At 42.9% G+C, this 20,999-nt stretch overlaps 1 protein-coding gene across 3 annotated transcripts in view; it reads left to right on the top strand.

The window, feature by feature from the left end:
• Window positions 1–20,999, top strand: part of UIMC1 (ubiquitin interaction motif containing 1) — a 93,449-nt gene that overhangs the window by 47,774 nt on the left and 24,676 nt on the right. For all 3 annotated transcript variants that reach the window (XM_061617566.1, XM_061617567.1, XM_061617568.1), the window contains 4 exons: window positions 6,485–6,546; window positions 9,491–9,579; window positions 11,043–11,122; window positions 16,055–16,220. In XM_061617566.1, the coding sequence (XP_061473550.1) occupies window positions 6,485–6,546; window positions 9,491–9,579; window positions 11,043–11,122; window positions 16,055–16,220 (397 nt within the window). The remainder of the gene's footprint in view (window positions 1–6,484; window positions 6,547–9,490; window positions 9,580–11,042; window positions 11,123–16,054; window positions 16,221–20,999) is intronic.

The following is a 20,999-nucleotide window of genomic DNA, read 5'->3' as shown; positions in this document are numbered from 1 at the left end:
TAATTGTTTTCTGTGTGTGGGATTTTTTTCACCTGTCTGATGGCCGCTAGGTGTCAGCGTTTGTTTCATTTCGGGTGCTAGAGGCAGCTTTCGGTCATTGCTGTTGTTTAAACAGATTGCTAGTCAGATGAAGTATTTATTGCTGCTGTATTTTAGATTTGTGTCAGCTTTTTCCAACCCTCATTTTTCATAATGACTTCACTGCTAGATCATTGTATAACTTTATCCTCACTCTGACTGAAGCTCAACCTTGTTGTTACTATTTTCAAGTGTATTTGATTGTTTACCCCAGTGATGGAAAGATACTTAACTTGTTTTGTGATATTTATATTCTGTCTTGTAATATTGAACACTCTGAGGAAAAACTGTAATGTCTGCATTTTCTTTCAGAAGCAAAAGTACAGTGCAGCCTGTGCTTCTGGCCTCGCAGTTTTAGATCCAGAGAGGCTATATTTAAACACACCTTAAAGGTGACCTGCGAAGGAGAAAATGTTGGACTTGTGCCCTATTTTTGCTTGTTTATGATAGATGGAGATGACCGAGTAGTTTTATGTCAAAGCTGTTTTTATCCGTTTGCCTCTGTTAGAAATCTAGGCCTTGTTTAGCCTGGAAGATTTTTGTGGCAAGTAAAATGCAGATGAAGGCCTAGGAAAACCCCCAAAGACCTGATAGCACTGCCAGCTAAGAGGACTTTTGTTATCAGACCTATGAAAGAGTTAATAATAACGAAAGCTGCCTAAAGGGAGGCTATGATGGGCCAATGCCTTGAAGCATAAAGGTTAGACATACCCCAGCTGCTTAGAAGCCATTAGGAACATAGGAAGCTGCCTTATACTGAATTGGACCACTGGTAGCTGTCTAGCTCAGTATTATCTACGCTGACTGGCAGCAGCTTTCCAGGGTTTCAGATATAGGTTTTTCCCAGCCCTGCCTGGAGATGCCAGGCACTTTTTACATGCAACGGGGAAGGGCTGTAGCTGAGGGGCAGAGCATCTGCTTTGCCTACAGAAGACCCCAGGTTCAATCCCTGGCATCTCCAGGTAGGGCTGGGAGGGACCCCTGTCTGAAACCTGGGAGAGGCACTGCCAGTATTGACAGTACTGTGCTAGGTGGACCAATGGTACAGGCGGGCCCCGCTTATACAGCAGGTTCCATTCCGGACCCCCACCGTAAAGTGGAAATCGCTGTAAAGCAGAACCCCATTGAGTATAATGGGGTGTGTTGTGCGAAAATGATGCCAAAATGCCGCAAAAGCGGCTTTAAAATGAGGAATGAAAGCCGCTGCATTAGCGGAACGCCGGGAAGCGAAGTGCCGGGAAGTGGGGCCCTACTGTATAAGGCAGCTTCCTGGGTTCCTAGGTGCTGTACCACTGAGGCACAGCCCTTCCTTTCTTATCCCCTAAGGAATTTGTGGAAGAAGGATCATCTCAACAAAAGGTGCCTTGTCCCTTCTACTACGTCCTTGAGGAACTCAAGCTTCTAGTGCACAAGTCTTAAGCAGTCTTCCAGCAAAAACAGAGAGTAATAGATTTGACATTTAAAATGGTTCTCGGGCTGTGGGAAACAAATGAGGTTGTTGGGGCAAGCTGAAAACACAATTAAAATGTAAAAAGCTCAAGTTTCAAGTCATAAATATACACTAAAGCACCTTAAGGTATAGCCGTGAAACAAAGCCAGGGCTTCAGCTGAGTATGACAGTATGCTTTGCGGCAGGTGATTCTTAACACCCTTTTTCTTTCTTCCACTGTGTAATGGAACATGGAGCTGATGGCAGGTAATTCAAAGACCACTTTCCCATGTTTTAAGCTTCATTTGAGCACTACATTTTTCTTTGCCATAATTACCCACCGGTGTTCTTTGTCACTGTTTCAGCACCCTTTGTGTTGACAGTAGTGTAAGCCCTAATGTATTTCAGGTGCCAAAGTGTCTCCTTAGCTGTTCAGACCAGGCGGCTGCTACCTCTTCTCCCCCCCCTCCCCGCCCACTTGTTGCCATTATAGTACAGCTGAATCGGTTCTAGCCTGGGACGTGCATCATGCTTTTCCTGGCGGTTTGAGCTGCTGGCAAGCGTGCTTGACTGTGCCCCCTGCATCTGTTGAATTGCAAAGCTGTTAATCAAGGCAGTAACTACGGTTTCCCTCAAGTCTCCCCTAGTGGTTCCTTGCTTAGTCCTGCTACAGTGAAATGCTGCTGAAATGGTCAGTGTGCTTGCGCTACCCCCGTTCAGACTCCACTTCCCACTGTTCTTCAGGAAACAATATATACCTCTTTTGTCTCTTTATATATGAATGGTTTTCATGATTCATTGTCCAGAATTAGATAGAAACTAGATGTTATGGCAGATGTGGGCTTCTACTGAAATAACCACCCTGTGTCTCTATCTTCTCCTTTCTTGTAGATTGTAATTTCTATGGATACTCCATATCTGATGAAACATCATTATGTTCCAAGTTTTCCATACCCTCTCCAGTTCATTGGCTGCTGCTTGTTCTTACCATATGTAATAAGTAACACTGAATATAATTTTGGATAAAGTCTACACCCCTGAAGTTGGAAAACAGGTGTCAGATGTGTAACAATTGCATGGTTTTGTATGTAATAATAATAAATATATATCTTATCCAGGGCAAGCCCTGCCATGCAGCAAGGAGAAGTGATCTACTTAAGTCAGTACCAGCAGGGTGGAATATAAACCACAGAGTGCTTTGTGTGATCACCTACACCTCCAGTACAGTGTCTTCTATGAGCTGCCACAACATCATTTCCAGCCCGGTGGTTCATTTGGGTGCAAGACACTGTCAAGCATGGTGTTCCTAATAATATCCAGTGTATGTCAAAATGAATAAATAAGCGTTGGGCCACCCCAAATCATATACCCATATACCGTACATTGGATGGAGGGCCTTCCAAAACATGAGTTTGTGCTTGATCTTGTAGCCTGCAATTGCACCAAGATGTGCAAGGTGCCAAAATGCATCTGCTTGGAAAATGGACTCTGATAAATGGAAGCTCCAAATCTGTGGAATCCAGGCATTCAGTTTAGAGAATGGCAAACATCCAGCTGAAGAGTTGGATTATTATTATGACAACTAATTTGAAGATGAAGATGTTAGATCAGATGTTCTCAGGACAAAGAAACTGAACATAAACCTAGATATTTAGGATTTTCTTGCAAAATTGCTATAGATCCAGATAATAGGTTCTTTTGGTTGCATGGGATATTGCCTGGGACATTTAGAACAATTATTTCAAAGCATACGTAGAACATTCCATTCATTTCTTGATTAATATTTTATCTATAGGAAAATGTTGAAAAACAATATGTACTTACATTTTGAAGAGTTTAAGAGTAGAAGTAATAAGACTGCATAAATTCTTAAGTATTGTATTATTCTTATTTACAGAAAGGAAAACATATGCCTTTACCTGGGGTAGGGAACTTTTTTCTATAAAGGACCATTGACCTTTTGGTCAGTCTGTTGGGGGGCAGATCCAAAAGTTGGTGGACCCAGCAATAAGAAAAATCACTGATACACATACATATATATCTTTACATTTACAACTGGATGCTGCTGATGTATCTGATAATATTTATTGTCCACGATGTATGAGAATTGCACTTAGTTTAATTAGAGCGAGCAGAAGTAGAATGCAAACTCCATCCTAACTGTATTTGGAGTTAAACATGGGAAATTGGGGAAAGCTCAATGAAGGATGGCTGACCATGCAGAGCAAAAAATAAAATTAGAAGAATAAAAAATAAGAGGAGTCTGTGTGGTGTCCCCTTTCCTTCATTTCCTGACCCCTTTTCCTTGGGCAGTGAATGATAATTCTGGTGAAATTGGCTGCTGTTTTTGCTTCATGAGCCCCTCAGTGTGAACTCTTTGCTTCCACTGTCTCCTTTTTCCTTTCTCTCTCAATGCTTTCTGTGTTAGTGGCCAGCAGTGACAGCCACAACTGCCAAAGGGGCTTCAGGGGAGACCAAATGGCTAATGCTAAGGGCTGGATGAAATTTGGCTGCAGGCCAGGGGTTCTCCATCCCAGCTTAGCCCTTACTAAGTTTAACAAGTTCTCATTTTTTTTGTTGAAGAGTCAAGGATCCACATCTGATTATGTTTTGACAAAAAAGCATCTTCAGAGCTTTGTGAAATGTTAAGAGGCATTTCTCATACAGAAATCTTGACAAAGAAAAATAGAGATATGGTTAAAATTGTGATTACACTCAAAACTGTGTGATTGCTGCAGGTCTGCCGCCTGTTTTCCAACAGTTGAGGTACAGACCTTTCCAGAAATCATGCTCAGCATGATCTATCACCAGTGGTAAGAAATTTGTCCTTTTTGATGGTATGGCTGAAAACTACTAGACGTTATGTGAAAAGAAGCCCCGCATCTTGCCATAATCTTTCTTCTGCCTTCATCTCTGTGCCAAATTGCCATTAGAAACAAATATTGTTGTATTCTTTGTGGCCAAAAACCCTTGCCTATTCCTTTGCCTTTCTCAACAGATTTGAAGTGGCTTTTAACACTTTCTGGATTCTGAACAAAACGTCTGATTTTCAATATCAGGTCTGAGCTGGATAAGCTTAGGGAGGGCTTTGCGTTGTAGGTTATGATCAGATATCTCAGTTGTTCCCTATTGGGTTGTTTCTGTTCCTTTCATTTGAGGAATCTGGACTGTAGCTTCAGCTAGTGCATTGTGGGCTGAGCCAACAATGCCTTGGGGCTGTGAGGATGGCTTCAGGAACAGCTCTTGCTTATATGATTGAAATGTAGCAGATGACAAGACTGGAATTCTCTCTGTTCTGACTAGCGTATAACTGGAGGGGGAGGGGAGGAGGGTTGGTTCTTTACCAGAGTATGCCGCTTGAGCCCTCCAGATGTTTACTTACTCTTTGTGCTCTAGGCATTTCCTGTGTAGTGCATGTTGGTTCACGGTGCTCTGGGCTTCTTCAGTGGTATATGTGGATATTCATAAACCATATTCTTCCATTCTAGTCCCTTTAGACTTTTAGGTTTGGAAGGCTTTGAAAAGTCCCAGTGTTGAATTGGCTAGTGACCCTAAGACTTTTTGCTTTCCCCCTGTAGCAAGTTATTTGAGTACTAGAGTACATTCATGGATTTATTTGGGAAAGGGCCATAGCTCAGTTGTAGAGCACCTGCTTTGCAGGCAGAAGGTCCCGGGTTCAGTCTCCAGGATCTCCAGATAGAGCTGGTGGGGATTCTGTCTGAAAACCTGGAGAGTCTCTGCTTCTGCTGTCAATGTAGATAATACTGAGTTAGCTGGATTCATGGTCTGAGTCGGTATAAGGCAACATTCTATGTTCTTATAGTGCAACTGGCTCTTTAAAAACTTTGGTACATATTGGGAAAGAGTATTAAGAGGTTGCAAAAGCATTAATCTTCAGTTGTGGTTGTCTGGTCCAAGACAAGTTGCTTCAGTGATACAACTACCATTTGTTTTTGTTTAGGTTGTTTTAAGAGTAAGGGAGAGAGGAGGAGGAAGGTGGGATCTAAGGAAATTAAGAGGAGGGGCAAGAGAGAAAAGGCAGAAATACGTACAGTCAAAAATTAAAAGTTTTGCGTTGCAGGATGACGTTAAACATGGGTAGCAGGTCTTAAAAGGTTGAACATTACTGCGCTAGAGAACCTTATTTTCCACCTACAGATTTTTTTCTGTTTTTCTGTATACTAAGAAGCTGGCATGTGAGAGAGCATGAACAGGTGAGATTTAATCTTTTATTTACCTAAGGAAGATGCAACACCTGGATCTCTTTTGGAGGAAGATGGGAAGGATTCTCAAATTCAAAGAGCCATTTCATTTACAACCTTTATAGTAAAATACAATTGCACACCATTCCTGCAGTTAGAACATTACTTAATTAATTGCTCAGTGGTTTCCATTGACATGTAATAGTAATGCATTTCCCAGTAATATAATTAGTTGGCTGATTTTGGCACAGAACTAGTTTACAGTTAGTTCTAAGCTCAGAGTTCTCGGAACATCTTGCAAGATTGTTTTTTCTGTTTGTGTTCCAGCTAGGGACAGTGTTGCAACCATCGTCTTTGCTTTTCGTGACAGCTTCTTTCTCAGCTTTAGCTTTTGAAAGATTTTTGCTTCTGAATTTAACCCTTTGAGCTTAATGCTTTCAGGGAGCTTAACTTCCACACCTTCATCGCCTGATTCACAGCAAGGTGCCTTATTTGACACAGTCTTTGCTTGTCACACAGCCTGTCTGGATATGGGTTGGTATGCTGATCCATCTGGTTTCTTCCAACTTTTATGATTCTGTGACCGAATGACCTTCAGGCTTTTTAGCTGCACAGTTAACGTATTCTTATTGCACAGATTTGTCTCTGGTCTCTAAAAGACTTTATATTGCTGCTGTCCAACTTCTTTCTTACATTGAAGGTGCTAGCTTAGAAGTATCAAGCCACCATTGAAAGATGATGTATTGTCTGGTTTGATTCTTTTCTTTTTCCTTAGGCCTCCCAAGTGCTGTTTGCAGATGTGCTTGAAGAAAGAGAGCCCATGCAGATTACACAAAGGTAAGTAAGTGAACATCAAAATAGTTAATTCTGGGAGAAAAAAAGCCTGCTTCAATATCCTGGTCTTCATGGGATCTTTAGAAGCTGCTGCACAGAAATTCTGTTTTTATGCTTCCAGCTGTTGTATATTGCTGCTTGTAACAACATTGCCCTGGGGTGTAATAAGTGGGCAGAGGAACCTTGTTTGTGTTTGTACAGTGTCAAACGTTGTATGTGACTTTGGGCTTCTGTTGGATCTTCTGTCAGAGATCACAGCATGCCTTATTATTTTTGCATTACCTTTGTAAGTATTGTCAAACAGAGAAGTATGACCTTTGGCAATACCTGTGTCAAACATAAAGTGAGAAGTGGGCATTGCAGTAAAGATAATAAAGTATAGTCCTTGGCCTAAAGAGCTAATCTAATTTGACTTGATACCACAAAACGATAGATTGAGGTTGGTGGAAAGATGAGTTTCAGCAAGAGATTCAGTGGGTATGCCAACAGCATGTTGGAGCAGAATGGCAGAACAGAAAAGGAGACCGAGAAAACATATCCTAATAGTGGCAGCACATTTGTCTCCTTGAAACAGCAAACCATGTTCCAGGAAAAGCAATTCAAGCATGAGCAAGTGGCATGTGTAGTTGGGGAAGGTCCAAACCCTGTTTGCTTTAGATTATTGAATAATGAGATTGGGAAGCTGCTGCCTGTGTCACACATTTGGGACACTGCTGCTGCTGTTTTCTTCGGCAGGGCACATCACGGTGACCATTTCTAGAATACCTCCTGGGAGGTCTGTTGCCTTAAAGCTTTCCAGGGCCAGGAGTAAAATATGGGATGGTTTGCAGTAGAGATCAGGAAATGAAGGAAACTGTAGGAGATGCTGCAGACGGGAAGATTCATGAAGTAATTTGCCAGGATAATTTCAATATTTGCTGTTTAGCCACAAGTCTAGCTGTGAGAAGTTTCTTGATTCTTGGGTTAGTTTCCCCAGGTTTTATAATTAAAATAGTCTTGGCAGAAGGCCACTGGTTTTTCCTCTGTCAAATATCCTCATTGATCTGACAGCATTTTGGCTGGATGCTCAATGAGAGGAGCAGACAGGTTAATGTGATACCTCTTCTCACTCTGTAGTAGGGTCAGCACTAGTATATACATAGTCTAATCAAGAGGATGTCAGTTTCATCCTTATGCTGATTGTACCTGGGAGGAGAGATTCAAGTGTGGATCCCTTTCTTTGCTGCCATGGCTCTTTGGAGGTTCTGGGACTGTGTGGGGAAGAGAAATGAAGATAATGCCCCTGTTCCCTCACTAGGGCATAATATTTCAAGTACTAAGTGGCCAGATCTTGATTGGAAAAAATCCTCTCTAGCTATATCTAGGGACAGCATTCATATAAATAGCAAGCTGCACTGGTGAAAGGCTTCTACCCTTAAAGCTTGTTCCATTTCCTCCTCAGACTGTGGGTAACAGGGTTAGTCTCTTCTGGTTATATTAGGTGCCTTGTACATTTTTCAAGCACAAGCAGTGATGATGAAGTACATCCCACTTGCCAAACTGTGACCCTGGGAACTTTGCAGTTCAGCCAACGGCTGCCCTCATCAGGTTGCAAGGATCAAGATTGACCATTACGTGCTGCGACATCTAATTTCCTCAGTTGGCACATCTGCATTAAGATGACAGTGGCTGTAGTATTCTTAATTTTAAGTGTGGCCATCTGGCAACTGGCAGCTTGCCAGTAGAACCCTGTGCTGGGTAAAGCACAGGCAACCTGGACATCAGGCTTCAGATGCTTCTTAATTCTTAAGCTGCTGGAGTAATTTTGCAAGCAGCTTTAGCCAAAGAAATCTCCCTCCCCATCTTTCTGTGGACCACTCAGCTTTGTTGTTTTCTGTGTTGCACAAAGTACACTACATTGAGATTTTAATAAATGATTATATGCTTTGTTACTAGGAGATATTTGGTGTAGCAAGCAATGCGGGTTGACTTCAAATTGATTAGCCCATTTTATAAATGTCATAGCAAATTGTTTAGTATGAGGCCCTTTGAAGTGAGTCTTGATGGTTTACATAGCATAAGCGGTGCTCAGCTTGGGTTCATAACAAACGCTTTGAGATGGTTTATTTAGCAAGAGAGTGAGAGAAGCCACTTGTGGTTTCCCATCAAAATTTTCTTATTTATCATAAATCTATGGTGGCTCTTCCCTGCTCTTTGAGGCTCATGGCTGAGTTTAATAAATCTTTTGTCAGTATGGGGATTCCTGTTTTTCAAGTGTGTACTTGCATACTTGTTCATTGCAACAGGAAAGCTACACAGAACTCTGAGGGTGATAGTGTGGCAATGTCACAGCTACTCAGCCTTTGTCTTCCTGTGACATGGAAACATTGTCCTTTGCAGAGAAAATGGCAGCACTGGATAGTCAAAATGAAAGGAGCCAGGCACAGTTAAATGCTGCATGACAGAGATGCTTGGTTTGTGTTGGCAGGGCTTTGCTATAGGGACGCTTTGAGTTGTGTCAGATTCCTGCTGCTTTAGAGAGCCGTGTGCAGTGATGAAATGGAAAAAAAAATAGCAGTAAAGGATGGGAGAAAGAAGAGCACAGTGTCAAATAGATTTCCACCCCTTCCTGCTCCAAGGATCTCCTTGCTGAGGATTAGGCTGCTCTGCTACCTGCAGTACTCCTGTGACCACGAACAGAAAGCATCAAATAAGCTCTTGCAGTTCTGAGTAGATATCATTACTTCTCTTGCATGACACAATGACCCTTTCTTTTGCTTTAGAAAGTCTCTAGAGAAGAAGGGCTCCTCCATGGTCACATTGTTTGGGATGGCTTCTTTCAAGCCTGTCACTTTTTGCATCCTCTCCTGTTACCTTTCTTGGATAATCAGAGCTCCCAAGGCTGTGTCTGACTTTCATAGGCCTGCATGTTGTGCAATTGCTTTATTCTGTGTTTGTATTTTGATAGCATTTCTGCCTTGACCCCTCTGGACAGTAAAAGAAGCCCAGACATGGCCACAGAGAATCATGCTGAGGAAGAAATCACCGTTTGCCCTGGTATGAGCCCTGTTACAATTCATTTGCGGTTTTGAGTCAAGAAAAACATGTCCTCTTCTTGCAGACAATGCTGTGCTACTTGGCAGGTTTTTAAATTTTGAAGTCAAACTGCTAGGTGGGCACTTTACAGAAAGCCTAGTCAGTTGCTTAGGAAACACCAAGTCCTACTAGTTCTGTGCAGTTCCAGCCCTAGGGTGCCTTGATGCAACCAGGAGGAAGACAGTCAGCTCAACTGTCTTCATACTCTTTCACTTGGGCAATAGTATCGATAATACCCTAGAGAAGCAGTGGGGTTCCATGCTGTTTCCCATTCAGTTTTTGCTTCCCTGGCATGCCTCACTTGGAATGCCATGAAGGGATACTGCTAGCATATTGGAACTGCTGTTATTTGCTTGGCCCCAGACTGAGGGCAAGTGTGAGCAGCACTCACTTAGTTGCTTTGTTTTGTCCTAGTACCACTTATGTAAGTGTTATGGTAGTCTTTATTCTTTGCATAAGCACACTGAGACAAGAACTCTTGAGTTTATCTTTCAAAAACTAAATGAAATATGTCTTCCTTCCAGTTCTCCGGTTGTGCAAATGAACATCCTCCTCTACTTTCTACAATAGTATGTTTAGTGAACTTGCAATGAGTAACAATTGTCTGGTCACCTGAATCCAGGGGTGTTAACTGCTGCTCTAACTGAGGGCTTACCTAGTTAGACTCCAGGGGTCCCCACCTGCTGGGTTTGTCAATGGCATCCTGAATGATGTATTTTTTCCCTCGGTTCAGAGCAAATCAGTCATACGCCAATGCTTACAAATCCATCTGCCTTAAGCATATGTTTTCAAAATCATGCTAGAGGAAAGGAATTTTCTTATATTCAGTAAGCAAGAAAATTGTTCAAGGTTAAATTGTTCTCTTCAAAACCCAATCTGATTTGAAATTATTTTCCTAAGGCAAGCTTTTTTTTCAGTGTCACATCTCATACAGGAACAGGTTTAATTGTGAGGTTCCCTGCAGGAGACTGGATGAGGTTTTCATTGTTGGTAATAACTGAGGGGTGGTGTTTTAACAAAGAGATGGAGCGGGTACAAAGAGAAGGCAAGCTGTATAGCAAAGCAATAGGTGTGTTGCCTTTCTTCTGAGTTGAAGAGCTTTGCTCTTGCATTGTGCTGTTCACCAGCAAAACCTAACCTGGTGTACAACCTACATGCCATATTGATTCCTTCTTCCTGTTAAGCTGTAAAGTGGCAGTATCCACACACCACTGCACTATAGCTTTAAACTTCTACTCCAGCTATGTTGTTGCACGTTGTCTGCTAACATTTGTGACAAGTCTAAAAAATGTTTAGAAACTGTGAAGACACTGTAAAGCAAATGGGATAAGTTTTATCAGCTAGTGTGGAATATGCTGGCGGGTTGGAGGGGGGCTTGTAGGGAGGGACTGAGCTGCTGCTAACATGTGAGGCTTCTGTTGCAGAGACCCAGCCGAATCCATCACAAGCTATCGAGCCTGAGAGTGGAGAAATCCATTCATCCAGCAAAGATGTCTCTCTGCAGGTAAGCAAATCCCTAAGGGATAACAGTCAGTGAAGCGTCTTGAATGCAGAGTCTCGTTTCCTGCCCATCTCCCAAAATGAGCTGCTTTGCAAACTACACAGCCTGCAAGGAAATGTGTAGAAGTGTGTGTGCGTGTGTGTGTGTGCTGTCATTGGGCCTCCTGTTGTTCTCCCTTCCTTTGTCAACAACTCCTCCCAGTAATTTCTGTTCCACCGTCAATATGGCCATAGACTACAAGCATAGCACCTTTGTTAGCTAAAGGGATTGTTCTTCACTTTCTCATGTTTGTCATGTTGCGTGCAACACCTTTCAATGTGCTACATGGGTTGTGATGTGCCAAAGGACACTTCCGGGCCCAACTTAAGGAAAGGGAGCTAGTTGCTTGTCCCCAAGTTGCAAAGGTTTGAACGAACACAGAGGTTACAAGCATGTTGACAAAACTGTGACTCTCTGGTGTGATTAAACCTTTGCTGTTGGCTCTTTACTGCTTTGATGGTAGCATGTGTACACAAGAAGACAGAGGGTAGAATGAAATTTTAACAATAGTCTGAATGTTGCTGCTGTTTAAGTTTGGGGTGCCCACTGTGCTCAGTGGGCCCTCTGACTATTGCTTTATACCAAACGTTCACAATCTTGATTTACCAGACAGCTTACCAACCTTGGATGTTTACTGTTCTAGATAAATTGAAAGAAAGGCCTCTCTTGCTTGCCTGGTCACCAAATGAATGCTGTTATCTTTCCTTTGCCTTCCTATATCACCACACCTGGGCTGCAGTCACCATACAGCTGTCACAAGAGTGACTTCTGACTTCAATTGCTGTTTCTGGTAAAAATAAATAAATAAATGCCTATTTAGATTGCAGGTGGTGGTGGTAGATATATAAAAGGGATTTCCAAGTACAGTTCTGGCAGGATACATAAATCCAGGTGAACTGGAAAAGAGTTGACAAGATGATTCATATGTAAAAGGCTAATTCTTGGAGTCTTCACTCTGTACAAGGTGTCTGTCTCCCTGAAGATGGCTGTTAACATGTAGGAGCAGCCTCAGCATTGTCATAGGCATCTTAATAAATTCATCCCTCTCTGATGCTTTTCATAGCTCAGTTTTTTTCAGGCAGTGTGCCATTGATCTGCTAGACAGTGTTACTGAGCAGGATAGTGTACTGAGTGAGTAACTGAATTCTTGCAGCCTATGCTATATTTGCATGGTGATTATAAAACTTGAAGGGACTTGTTGGGTAACAAGAACTATGGATTGCCTCTTACATTATATGACTAATTCTTGGGTGAGATTTGTGTCTTAAAACCAGGGCTGTGGAGTCGGTATGTCAAACCTTCGACTCCGACTCCTCTGTTTTTCTACTGTCCAACTCCAACTCCTCTTGTTTTCTACTGTCCGACTCCTACTCCGACTCCTTCATAAATGGCAAATGTATATTAATTTTTCTACCGTCTGACTCCGACTCTGACTCCTTCATAAATGGCAAATGTATATTAATGTATTAATATTAATAAATTAATATTAATATTAAAATATTAATATTATTTTGAAGTCGGAGTCAGTACATTTCTTCCAACTCCGACTCCACCCAAAACTGACTCCGACTCCACGACTCTGACTCCGACTCCACAGCCCTGCTTAAAACAACTATCCAGGCAGACCGTCAGTAGGTGGTCAGAAAGGCCCTCAGAATGGATCAGTAGCCCATCTTAGGCTTCCCAGTGACGAACTTGGCTGATCAGAAGGACTCTAATACTGTGGCAGGATTTGAACCTCAGCCCTCTAGACAAAGAATAAAAGAACCTTGTATTATATGACTCAATGGATAATGGGAGGTGAGCCATGCATCAACTGGCTGGATTTCCTGTCCACACAAAAGCTGCCTCCCCTGCCAGCCCATAGGCACGAGCTCTCTTTGAACAGAGAAGCCCTCAGTCACTCAGGGCTTCTCGCAAACGGTGTGGGATGGTGCTGCTTTCCCCTTTGCTGGGTGGGCAGTCAGCCGTGCGGTTAAGGCTTCTCTAAGCTGTTCTCCCAGGGCTTGTCAAAAGCCATTCTGGTGGGGAGGGGACTGACAAGTGTTGCTGCACAATGCCGCATTTACATTTACAATGAGATATTTACTGTGGGAGTGTAAGCAATTTATTTGGACACCTGGTATTTGCAAAATATGTGTTCTGCAAGGCAGTGTAAAGTGGAAATGGGAAGGAGCAGAGAGCTCTTCACATCTGTCGATGTGTCATCTTATTAGGTTAACAGAACTCTTCATCTTTGGCATGTCTCATTCTGTGTTTGGCATGTCTTCACGACACACCACAGCATAATAGCACTTAACGAGGTGTAGCAGTGCCAAGATGTGAAATATCCAGGAATATGTGGTGTTGTAGTTGTGTTGTTGTTGTAGCTGCAGTGTATAGAATCATAGAATAGTAGAGTTGGAAGAGGCCTATAAGGCCACTGAGTCCAACCCCCTGCTCAGTGAAGAAATCCAATTTAAAGCCTACCTGACAGGTGGCTGTCCAGCTGCTTCCAGTGTTGGAGAGCCCATCACCTCCCTACTTAATTGGTTCCATTGTCACACCGCTGTAATAGTTAGGAGGTTTTTCCTGACGTTCAGCCAAAATCTGGCTCCTTATAACTTGAGCCTGCTATTCTATGTCCTGCAGTCTGGGATGATTGAGAAGAGATCCTGGCCCTCCTCTGTGTGACATGCTTTCAACTAGCTGAAGAACCACAGAACTCTCAGCCCAGTTTTTCTGCTTTGGAGTCAGGTCTTTTCAGAAAGGATTTTTGATGGAGTTTGCCTGCAAAATTGTTGACGGTCCCCGCAGTTTGGTACTGATCACTTGTCAGCAGGGAATTTGGCACATTTGAGATTGGTCCTTAAAAAAACAACCAATCATACACACTCCCACATATATAAGCAGTCTTCAGTCAGTCAATGAAATTCTTCACATAGAATTGGGCTCTTCCTTGACAATGTAGATTCGTAATGAAGCTGCTAAGCAACAGGCCTACATAATGGAGACCACTCCTAAAACAAAACATGAAGCATGCCTAAGCAGTCAGTCAAGCTACCTCTAGTGATTGTTTCCTTGGAACTGTGCAGTTATAAGGACATAGATGAGTCTCTCTCTCTCTCTCTCTCTCCCTCTCTCCCTCTCCCTCTCCTTCTCTCTCTCTCTCTCTCTCTCTCTCTCTCTCTCGTGTGTGTGTAAAGCAGAGACTGAGTGTGTGCTTGTCTCATCTCAATAAATATCACCAATCCTAGACTTTTCCCCACAGGTTCCATCTACCTGGTTTAATATTTAAACAGACATTTTAATGGTTCTGGCAAATCTTTGCTTTGAATGTTTAGGAACCTTTTAGATAGACTGACATCAGGTAGAAGTCTTCCAGTATTAAGAAATAAGATGGCAGTAGTCCGCCTTCTGCCTCTTACAGACATGAATAGTTCAAGGCAGAGGCTCTGCATTCTAGAGAGAGAAACATACTGTGGCGCTGAAACTCTGCTGGAGATAAAAAATGGAGGTGAGTTTAATGACATGCAGATAATAGCGCTTAACTTTATCCCACAAAAGGAACTAGGGGCTAATCTTGTCGACCAGCATGCTTCTCACTCACAAACCAAGCTCCAGGGTGGATTTGGGAGGTAATCCAAACATATTTGTGACTAGGAAGTCAGTGGGGTGGGGTGGATAGAGTGCTGGACCTGGATTTGGGAAGAGTTGAGTCAGATCTGCCACAAAGCTCACAGGGGAAGCCTCTCAGCCTAACCTGTGGTCCATGCACTGAACCCTGAACACCCTGGCAAAAGGGTAGGGTATAAAAGTGAAAAGTAAATAGACTAACAGAAGTACCCAGAACAGTCATGAAAACTATGTTCTCCTTTCTTACTTAATGCAGAATTCATTCCAGCATTTTAAACTGTGGTTGGAGACAGTTTTTCAATGGCTTTTACCTATGATAAGTAAAAATGTAATTTCCCCATTCCGAGTCATTCATTCTGCTTACCAGCTGTTAAGGACAAGCAGCAGGGCTGGCTGTCTCAGTCTCGTTCTGTTTGTCTTTAGCAGAGGCCAGCCAGATGCCCCGGGAAGCTCAGGCTGCTGAACTAGTTGGACCATTAGTAAGAACACAAGAGAAGCCCTGTTGATCAGACCAAGTGCACATCTAAGCCAGCCTTCTGCTTTCAGCAGTGACTTGCCAGATGTTTCCAGAAGTCCATAAGCAGGGCATGAGGGCAACAGCAGCCTCCCTCCATTATTTGCCCCCCAGCAGCTGGTCTGATGATTTACAGCATTTCTTGCGATGTTACTTTCAGAGCCCTCACAGTTCCCTGCCTCAAGAACATCCAAGTAACATAGTACCAGGAAGTCATATTGCTCAGTGGCAGCTAGATTTCTTAAAGGCAAAAAAGATAAAGCAAGGTTTATTCAGAGAAAAACACTAGAACATAAAACGTAAGAAACTAAGCATGAAAATGCAATACACAATTCTCAGGCATCAGAGTTCTTAAAGTAATCAGTCCATTTGTAGTATTCTCCATCAGAGGGCTAAATGAACTACTTATTCACAGTACTTGGCACCCAAGGTGCTGTTTTCCCAGTTTTACACTTTCCCAAGAGAGTCACAGTGGGTAGCACAGGGGATCCTTGCTTTAAATAGAACATATGGCTCTCCAGGGGGGCCTCCTGGCAATTCGGGAGGACATGTTGCCTTTGAAGCAAGCATTAAGTATTGGACTGTTGAGTGTGCTCATCTGTGCAGGGTTCTTAGCTCTGATCTGTTCAGTAAGAATAAAAACTGATGCTGGAAGCATAGAATCTGGAGAAAGTCAGAAATTGCAGGAGCTCAAGGAATCTAGATTGATCATGAAGCATTAAAACTGCAAAAAGATAAAGTTGCCCATCTTTTATCCTGTTTCTCAGGCCAATGCAGATGAAGATGCTGGGAAAGCAGTGTCTGCATGCAGCCCTCCAGCTAATGAACCCGTGTCATGTCCACTGTGTGATCGTAGATTCCCGGTTTCAGAAATTGAACAACATGCAATGTATTGTAAGGGCACAGGAGAGGACACTACTGAAGATGCTCCAGGTTTGCTAAGCACCTGTCTTTATATGCCACTTGTTCATGTCAGTTGTATCAAGTTCTTGCACCACCTTCTGTATTTGTTTTTCAGTTGCAGCATTAGCTACATTTCAAGGCCAGTTTTAGGCAAAATTTTAGAATCAGGGAGCTAAAATGGTAAGATGCCTTATCCTAGCCTAGCACATTCTATTCCTAAAAAAAAATCCTGCAAAATTATTATTGTTACTATTTTGATTTACGGCACATCTTTCACCCTAAGGTTCCAGGGCTTGTTACAGCAATTTAAAATACAATGTTACAAACAGTTTAAAACAAATTACGATCACAAAAATAGGGTAGGTTCTAAAATATACATCTCAAGTGTCAAAGGTAAAGAGGTGTGGCTGTGGCACAATCATGTCAGTCACGTGATCAGTCCTAAGGGTGTGCAAGTAACCTAGAGGCAGGCAGGATAGAGACAAGGTCCATAGTCTGGTGGTCCAGAGTGAGGACTAAGTAGCCTTCCTCAGTGACCAGCTGCCAAGACTAAGGGAAGTGGTAATCTCTTATAAATGCTAGTGGCACCAGATTGGCCATCCAGTGTTGCCTGACTTGCTGTCAGGTGAAACTGTCAGCCTGCACTTTCCTCCCCTGACGAGGAGCAGAGGTGGCCCAGTGCTTGATCAGCAAGACTCCTGGTTCGAGAGCTGCAGCATCTGACAGTGTGCATACACACATACGTGCAACCTTTCTGGAGCTCCTAGGCCCAGCGTCTCAAGTCAGTCCTTCAAGACCTATGATTCATGCAGCACAGCTCTATTGCATCCTGTCCTGTCATTTCTGCTGTGCCTGTTGGTGAGCCCTAGTGCTTTGGTCTTGACTGGCTGTTATTTCTAATTCATAACTCATATCTGGCTTCAGGCCCGCTAAACCTGTTGTGAATCGCTTCACCTTGTCATGAGAAATATTGCCCATAGTTCTGACCAACATCCCGTGCATCTGCCAGTGGTGTAAAAGAGCTATCCCCTGTGAAACATTTCTCTAGGTAGGCACTTGCTTGTTTTAAAGAGCATCCTAAATACTTCCAGTAGTAAGGTAAGCTGGCTTGTTGTGAAGAGCATCCTAAATACTTCCAGTGCCATCCTGTGCATGTTTATTCAGAACTAAATCCCACTGTCTTTGGTGCATTTAACTCCTTTGTTAAGTTTGCGTAGAGTTGCAGTGTTAGACTCCACTTCCTGTGTGCCCTTCGGAAGAGAAGGTTGCCCACACGCAACATCTTTTATGGCTCTTGTAATCTTTCAGCCTGCAGAATTCTGGAAAGGGCTTTTGGATACCCAGCAAATACAGCTTTGAGCAAATTGAGTATGAATGTACATAGAAAGACTGTTCACTAATAATTTTCTACCTTGGATGGTGTAACATTTTTTTGCATTTTAATTATCAAGAATATCAATCCAGCTTTCCCACAGACATGGTGATTTTATGTTAAGCTATTAGTCACTAAATGAAATCTGCTAATGCAGTCCCTGGCTTTCCCTTTGTTCAGGTAGGGATAGGAAAACCTGATCAGTCATGAGGGCCATATTAGAAATATATCATGACCCATAGGGCTGTTGCCAGTTTGAATTTTTAATAGCATGTCAGTAACATAATCAGCGAAGCTTTTTTAGTTAACTTTATCAAGCCAAGCTACTATAAATTATTAGTAGGCATTATTCCTATTCTCAAGCTGTTGCCCTCAAATGTGAAAAACTTGACTTCGCCTTTAAAAATTTGGTGTATAGAATTAGAAATCGTGAGCAATATTCAGTGTCCCGTCCAGAGCTGGAACCACAAGACGGAAACGCGGGTGCAATTAAATCTTGCTTTATTAGAGTAATGGATACATCTAGGACATTGCGCTTCATATAGAAACCTGCCTTACTCACTAGAAACCCCTAACTACACTCTAGACATGCTCTGCCGCTCGTGAAGGAAGTTGACTCAGCGACTCCCCTCTTTGAGAGGCCAGCTTATGTAGGGAACATTTTCGATCGTAATCTCTGACTCCTTCGTAAGTTCTGTCTCTGCCCTGTCCGTTTCTCACGGCAGCAGGCACAAGGCGAGGGGGGGGCGTGTTTCCAATGGCTCTTCGGAAGACACCTGCTCTTGGGCTGCAGGCTCGAGGTCAGGAGGTGGCATCATGCTGGAAGCGTCCTGGGAACTGCTTGGCAAGGGAGGAGTTGGTACAACCTCTGGGGCGTCCCCTGACGGGCCCTCGGGAACAACTGGGGGTGGCGCACTCTCCTCTACGGAGCTCGCGCCACCCGTGGGAATTGGCTGGAGTTCAAGTTCACTGTTCCCCCCAAGGCCCCGAGCAGACTCAACAACTCCTGGGTCTTCCGCGCCTTCTAGCAGCTGAGGCGCCTGAAACTCATGCCTCTCCCCTCCCTGCTCCTTCAGGGAGAGCCGAGGCTCAACATTCAACTAACTCACTCCTTCAGCACAAGAATGCTTGCTTGTGCAGTGGGATTCCACCCCACTTCCACATGCCCCACGCCCTCCTCAAATCTGCTCCAGAGTCTCATTGTGCAAGCAGAAATCCTTGCACTGATGGGACCGTGACAGCATTACATTGGATATAACCCCATGAATGTTAAATGCAGGGAATATGAGCTGCTTTTTATACTTATTTCTTTGCTTTCTGCCACCTGACTCTTTTGCCATTACTTATTCAAATGTCTCTCTGCAGCAATGAGGACTAGGAATTTTCTAATGAAAGCAATATTTATTTATTTCTTAGAATTGTAACAAGAGTTTGTGGGCTTCAAAGACTTAGATTGCATTTAACCAGTTTTAATTTGTTTTTGCAAATTAAAAGGGATATTTTTGGTTTCTTGTAATTTTTTCTGCGTCTCATATGGTGGCATTTTTGGGCATTGTATTTCTTTCTACATAACTTTTGCTAGGCTTAAACTCCACATTTTTTTCTGTCTTAGTAAACTCTTCATTTGTTCACAAACCTAGTGTGGTCTTCCTTTGTTTTCACCACCCGCATCTGAAGTTGTTATACTGCACTATCTCAAGAGCTTCAGAGAGACCCCAGGGAAATTGGGAGGCTGTTTTGATAAGGGACAGCCTTCTTAAACTATTTAATTCCATATCTTGTGGTGGCGAGAACCTTAAACGGAGAGTGGAAGGATGCAAGAAAGGGGTACATTTCTTGCGGCCTGATCTCCCTTCCCCAGGCCTCCAGGGACCCAGAATGGCTGGGTGTGGCTGTCACATTATTAATATGTATGTTTGTTTATATATTTATAGATTTCTATACCACCCTTCACCAAAAATGGTCACAGGGCAGTATGCTACAAAATAAGACAATATAAAACATAATACATAATAAGCAAGAGCATTAAAAATAATAAAATACATAAATTACAGTTAGCAACACCATAATTTTAAAATGACTTAACTCATCACTGTCCGAAAGGCTGCAGAAAATGTGAGTTTTTACTTGGTATCTAAATGAGTATGAAGTTGGGGCAAGACACACTTTAGTGGGGAGGTCATTCCACAGATGTGGAGCTACCACCAAAAGGACTCTGCCACAGGGCCCCAACATTATAAATCTCTTTTAAGGCAATGACCACCAAGAGAGACTCAGCCACTGATCTTAATGCATCAGTTGCTTGATACGGAACAGGGTGTTCCTTCATTATTTGGGCCCAAGGTCATTCGGGGCTTAAATGTCAGCAGAAGCTCCTTGAATTAGCTTGGAAGACAACTCATAACTAGCTGTTTGAGGAGTTACATGAGAGCTACACCCTGGCCACTGCATTCTGCACTACTTGCAACGTCTGGATTGTCTTCAAGGGCAGCCCCACTTTAAAAACATTACAATAGTCCATCCTGGAGGTTTCCACGGCATGGATAATTATAGCCTGGCTATCTCTGCCCAAAAAAGGCACCAGCTGAAACTGAATGCAGGCACTCGTAGTTACTGAAGGCACCTGGGCCTCAAGTGAGCAGTGAAAGTCCTAGGAACACTCCCAGACAATAAGCTTGCTCCTTCAGGGGGACTACAACCCCATCCAGAACAGGCTGTTACACCAAATTCTGGACCTGGGAATCACCCATCCACAGGATGTCTTGTCTGGATTATTTTCAATGTATTGCTCCACATCCAGCCCATTACTGCCTCCAGGCACCAATTCAGGACTTTCACTGCCTCTCCTGGTACTGATGGACTGGAGAGAGAGGACTGGGTCTCATCAGCATATTGATGGTTCCTTAAACTATGTGTATAATAGTAATGAGGGTAAATCACACTCAGAGACTGAAATTTTAATTGGCTAGTCCTGGGTTTGGGGTATAGAAAATGGAACGAATGAGGCAAATGCAAAATTTAGAAATTATCCCAAAATCCAAGATAGAATCCAATGTACCTCTTTTCATAATCCCTCAAGTCATTCTTCCCTTCCCCTTTTGCCATCTCTCCAGCCAGTACTTTGGTTTCCGTTTCTCTGAAGAGGCTAAAGTTGCCTAACCCTTCCCACACCCTCCCAGACCTCTGCATACTTCTTCCCTTAAGGCTGAAAGCAAAGATATTCCCCTGCTCCTGCACATAATATCTGTAACCTGTTTTTTATCACTAAATGAAGCAAATCTGAATCTTCATAGAACAGTGGGGGTGGGTTTTTCTGCATCTGAATAATCTAAGCCTGGGCAAGCTTACATCTACACAGTTAGCTGGGACACCATCATCATTCTCCATTGAAATGCTATCCTGAAAAGCTGGCACAACGTTGTCTGAAGCTTGCTGAG

The sequence above is a fragment of the Rhineura floridana genome, chromosome 3, assembly GCF_030035675.1.
Source record: "Rhineura floridana isolate rRhiFlo1 chromosome 3, rRhiFlo1.hap2, whole genome shotgun sequence".
NCBI classification, from domain to species: Eukaryota; Metazoa; Chordata; class Lepidosauria; order Squamata; family Rhineuridae; genus Rhineura; species Rhineura floridana.
Note: the sequence above shows the minus strand (reverse complement) of the source record. Positions and strands in the feature narration are given on the sequence as shown.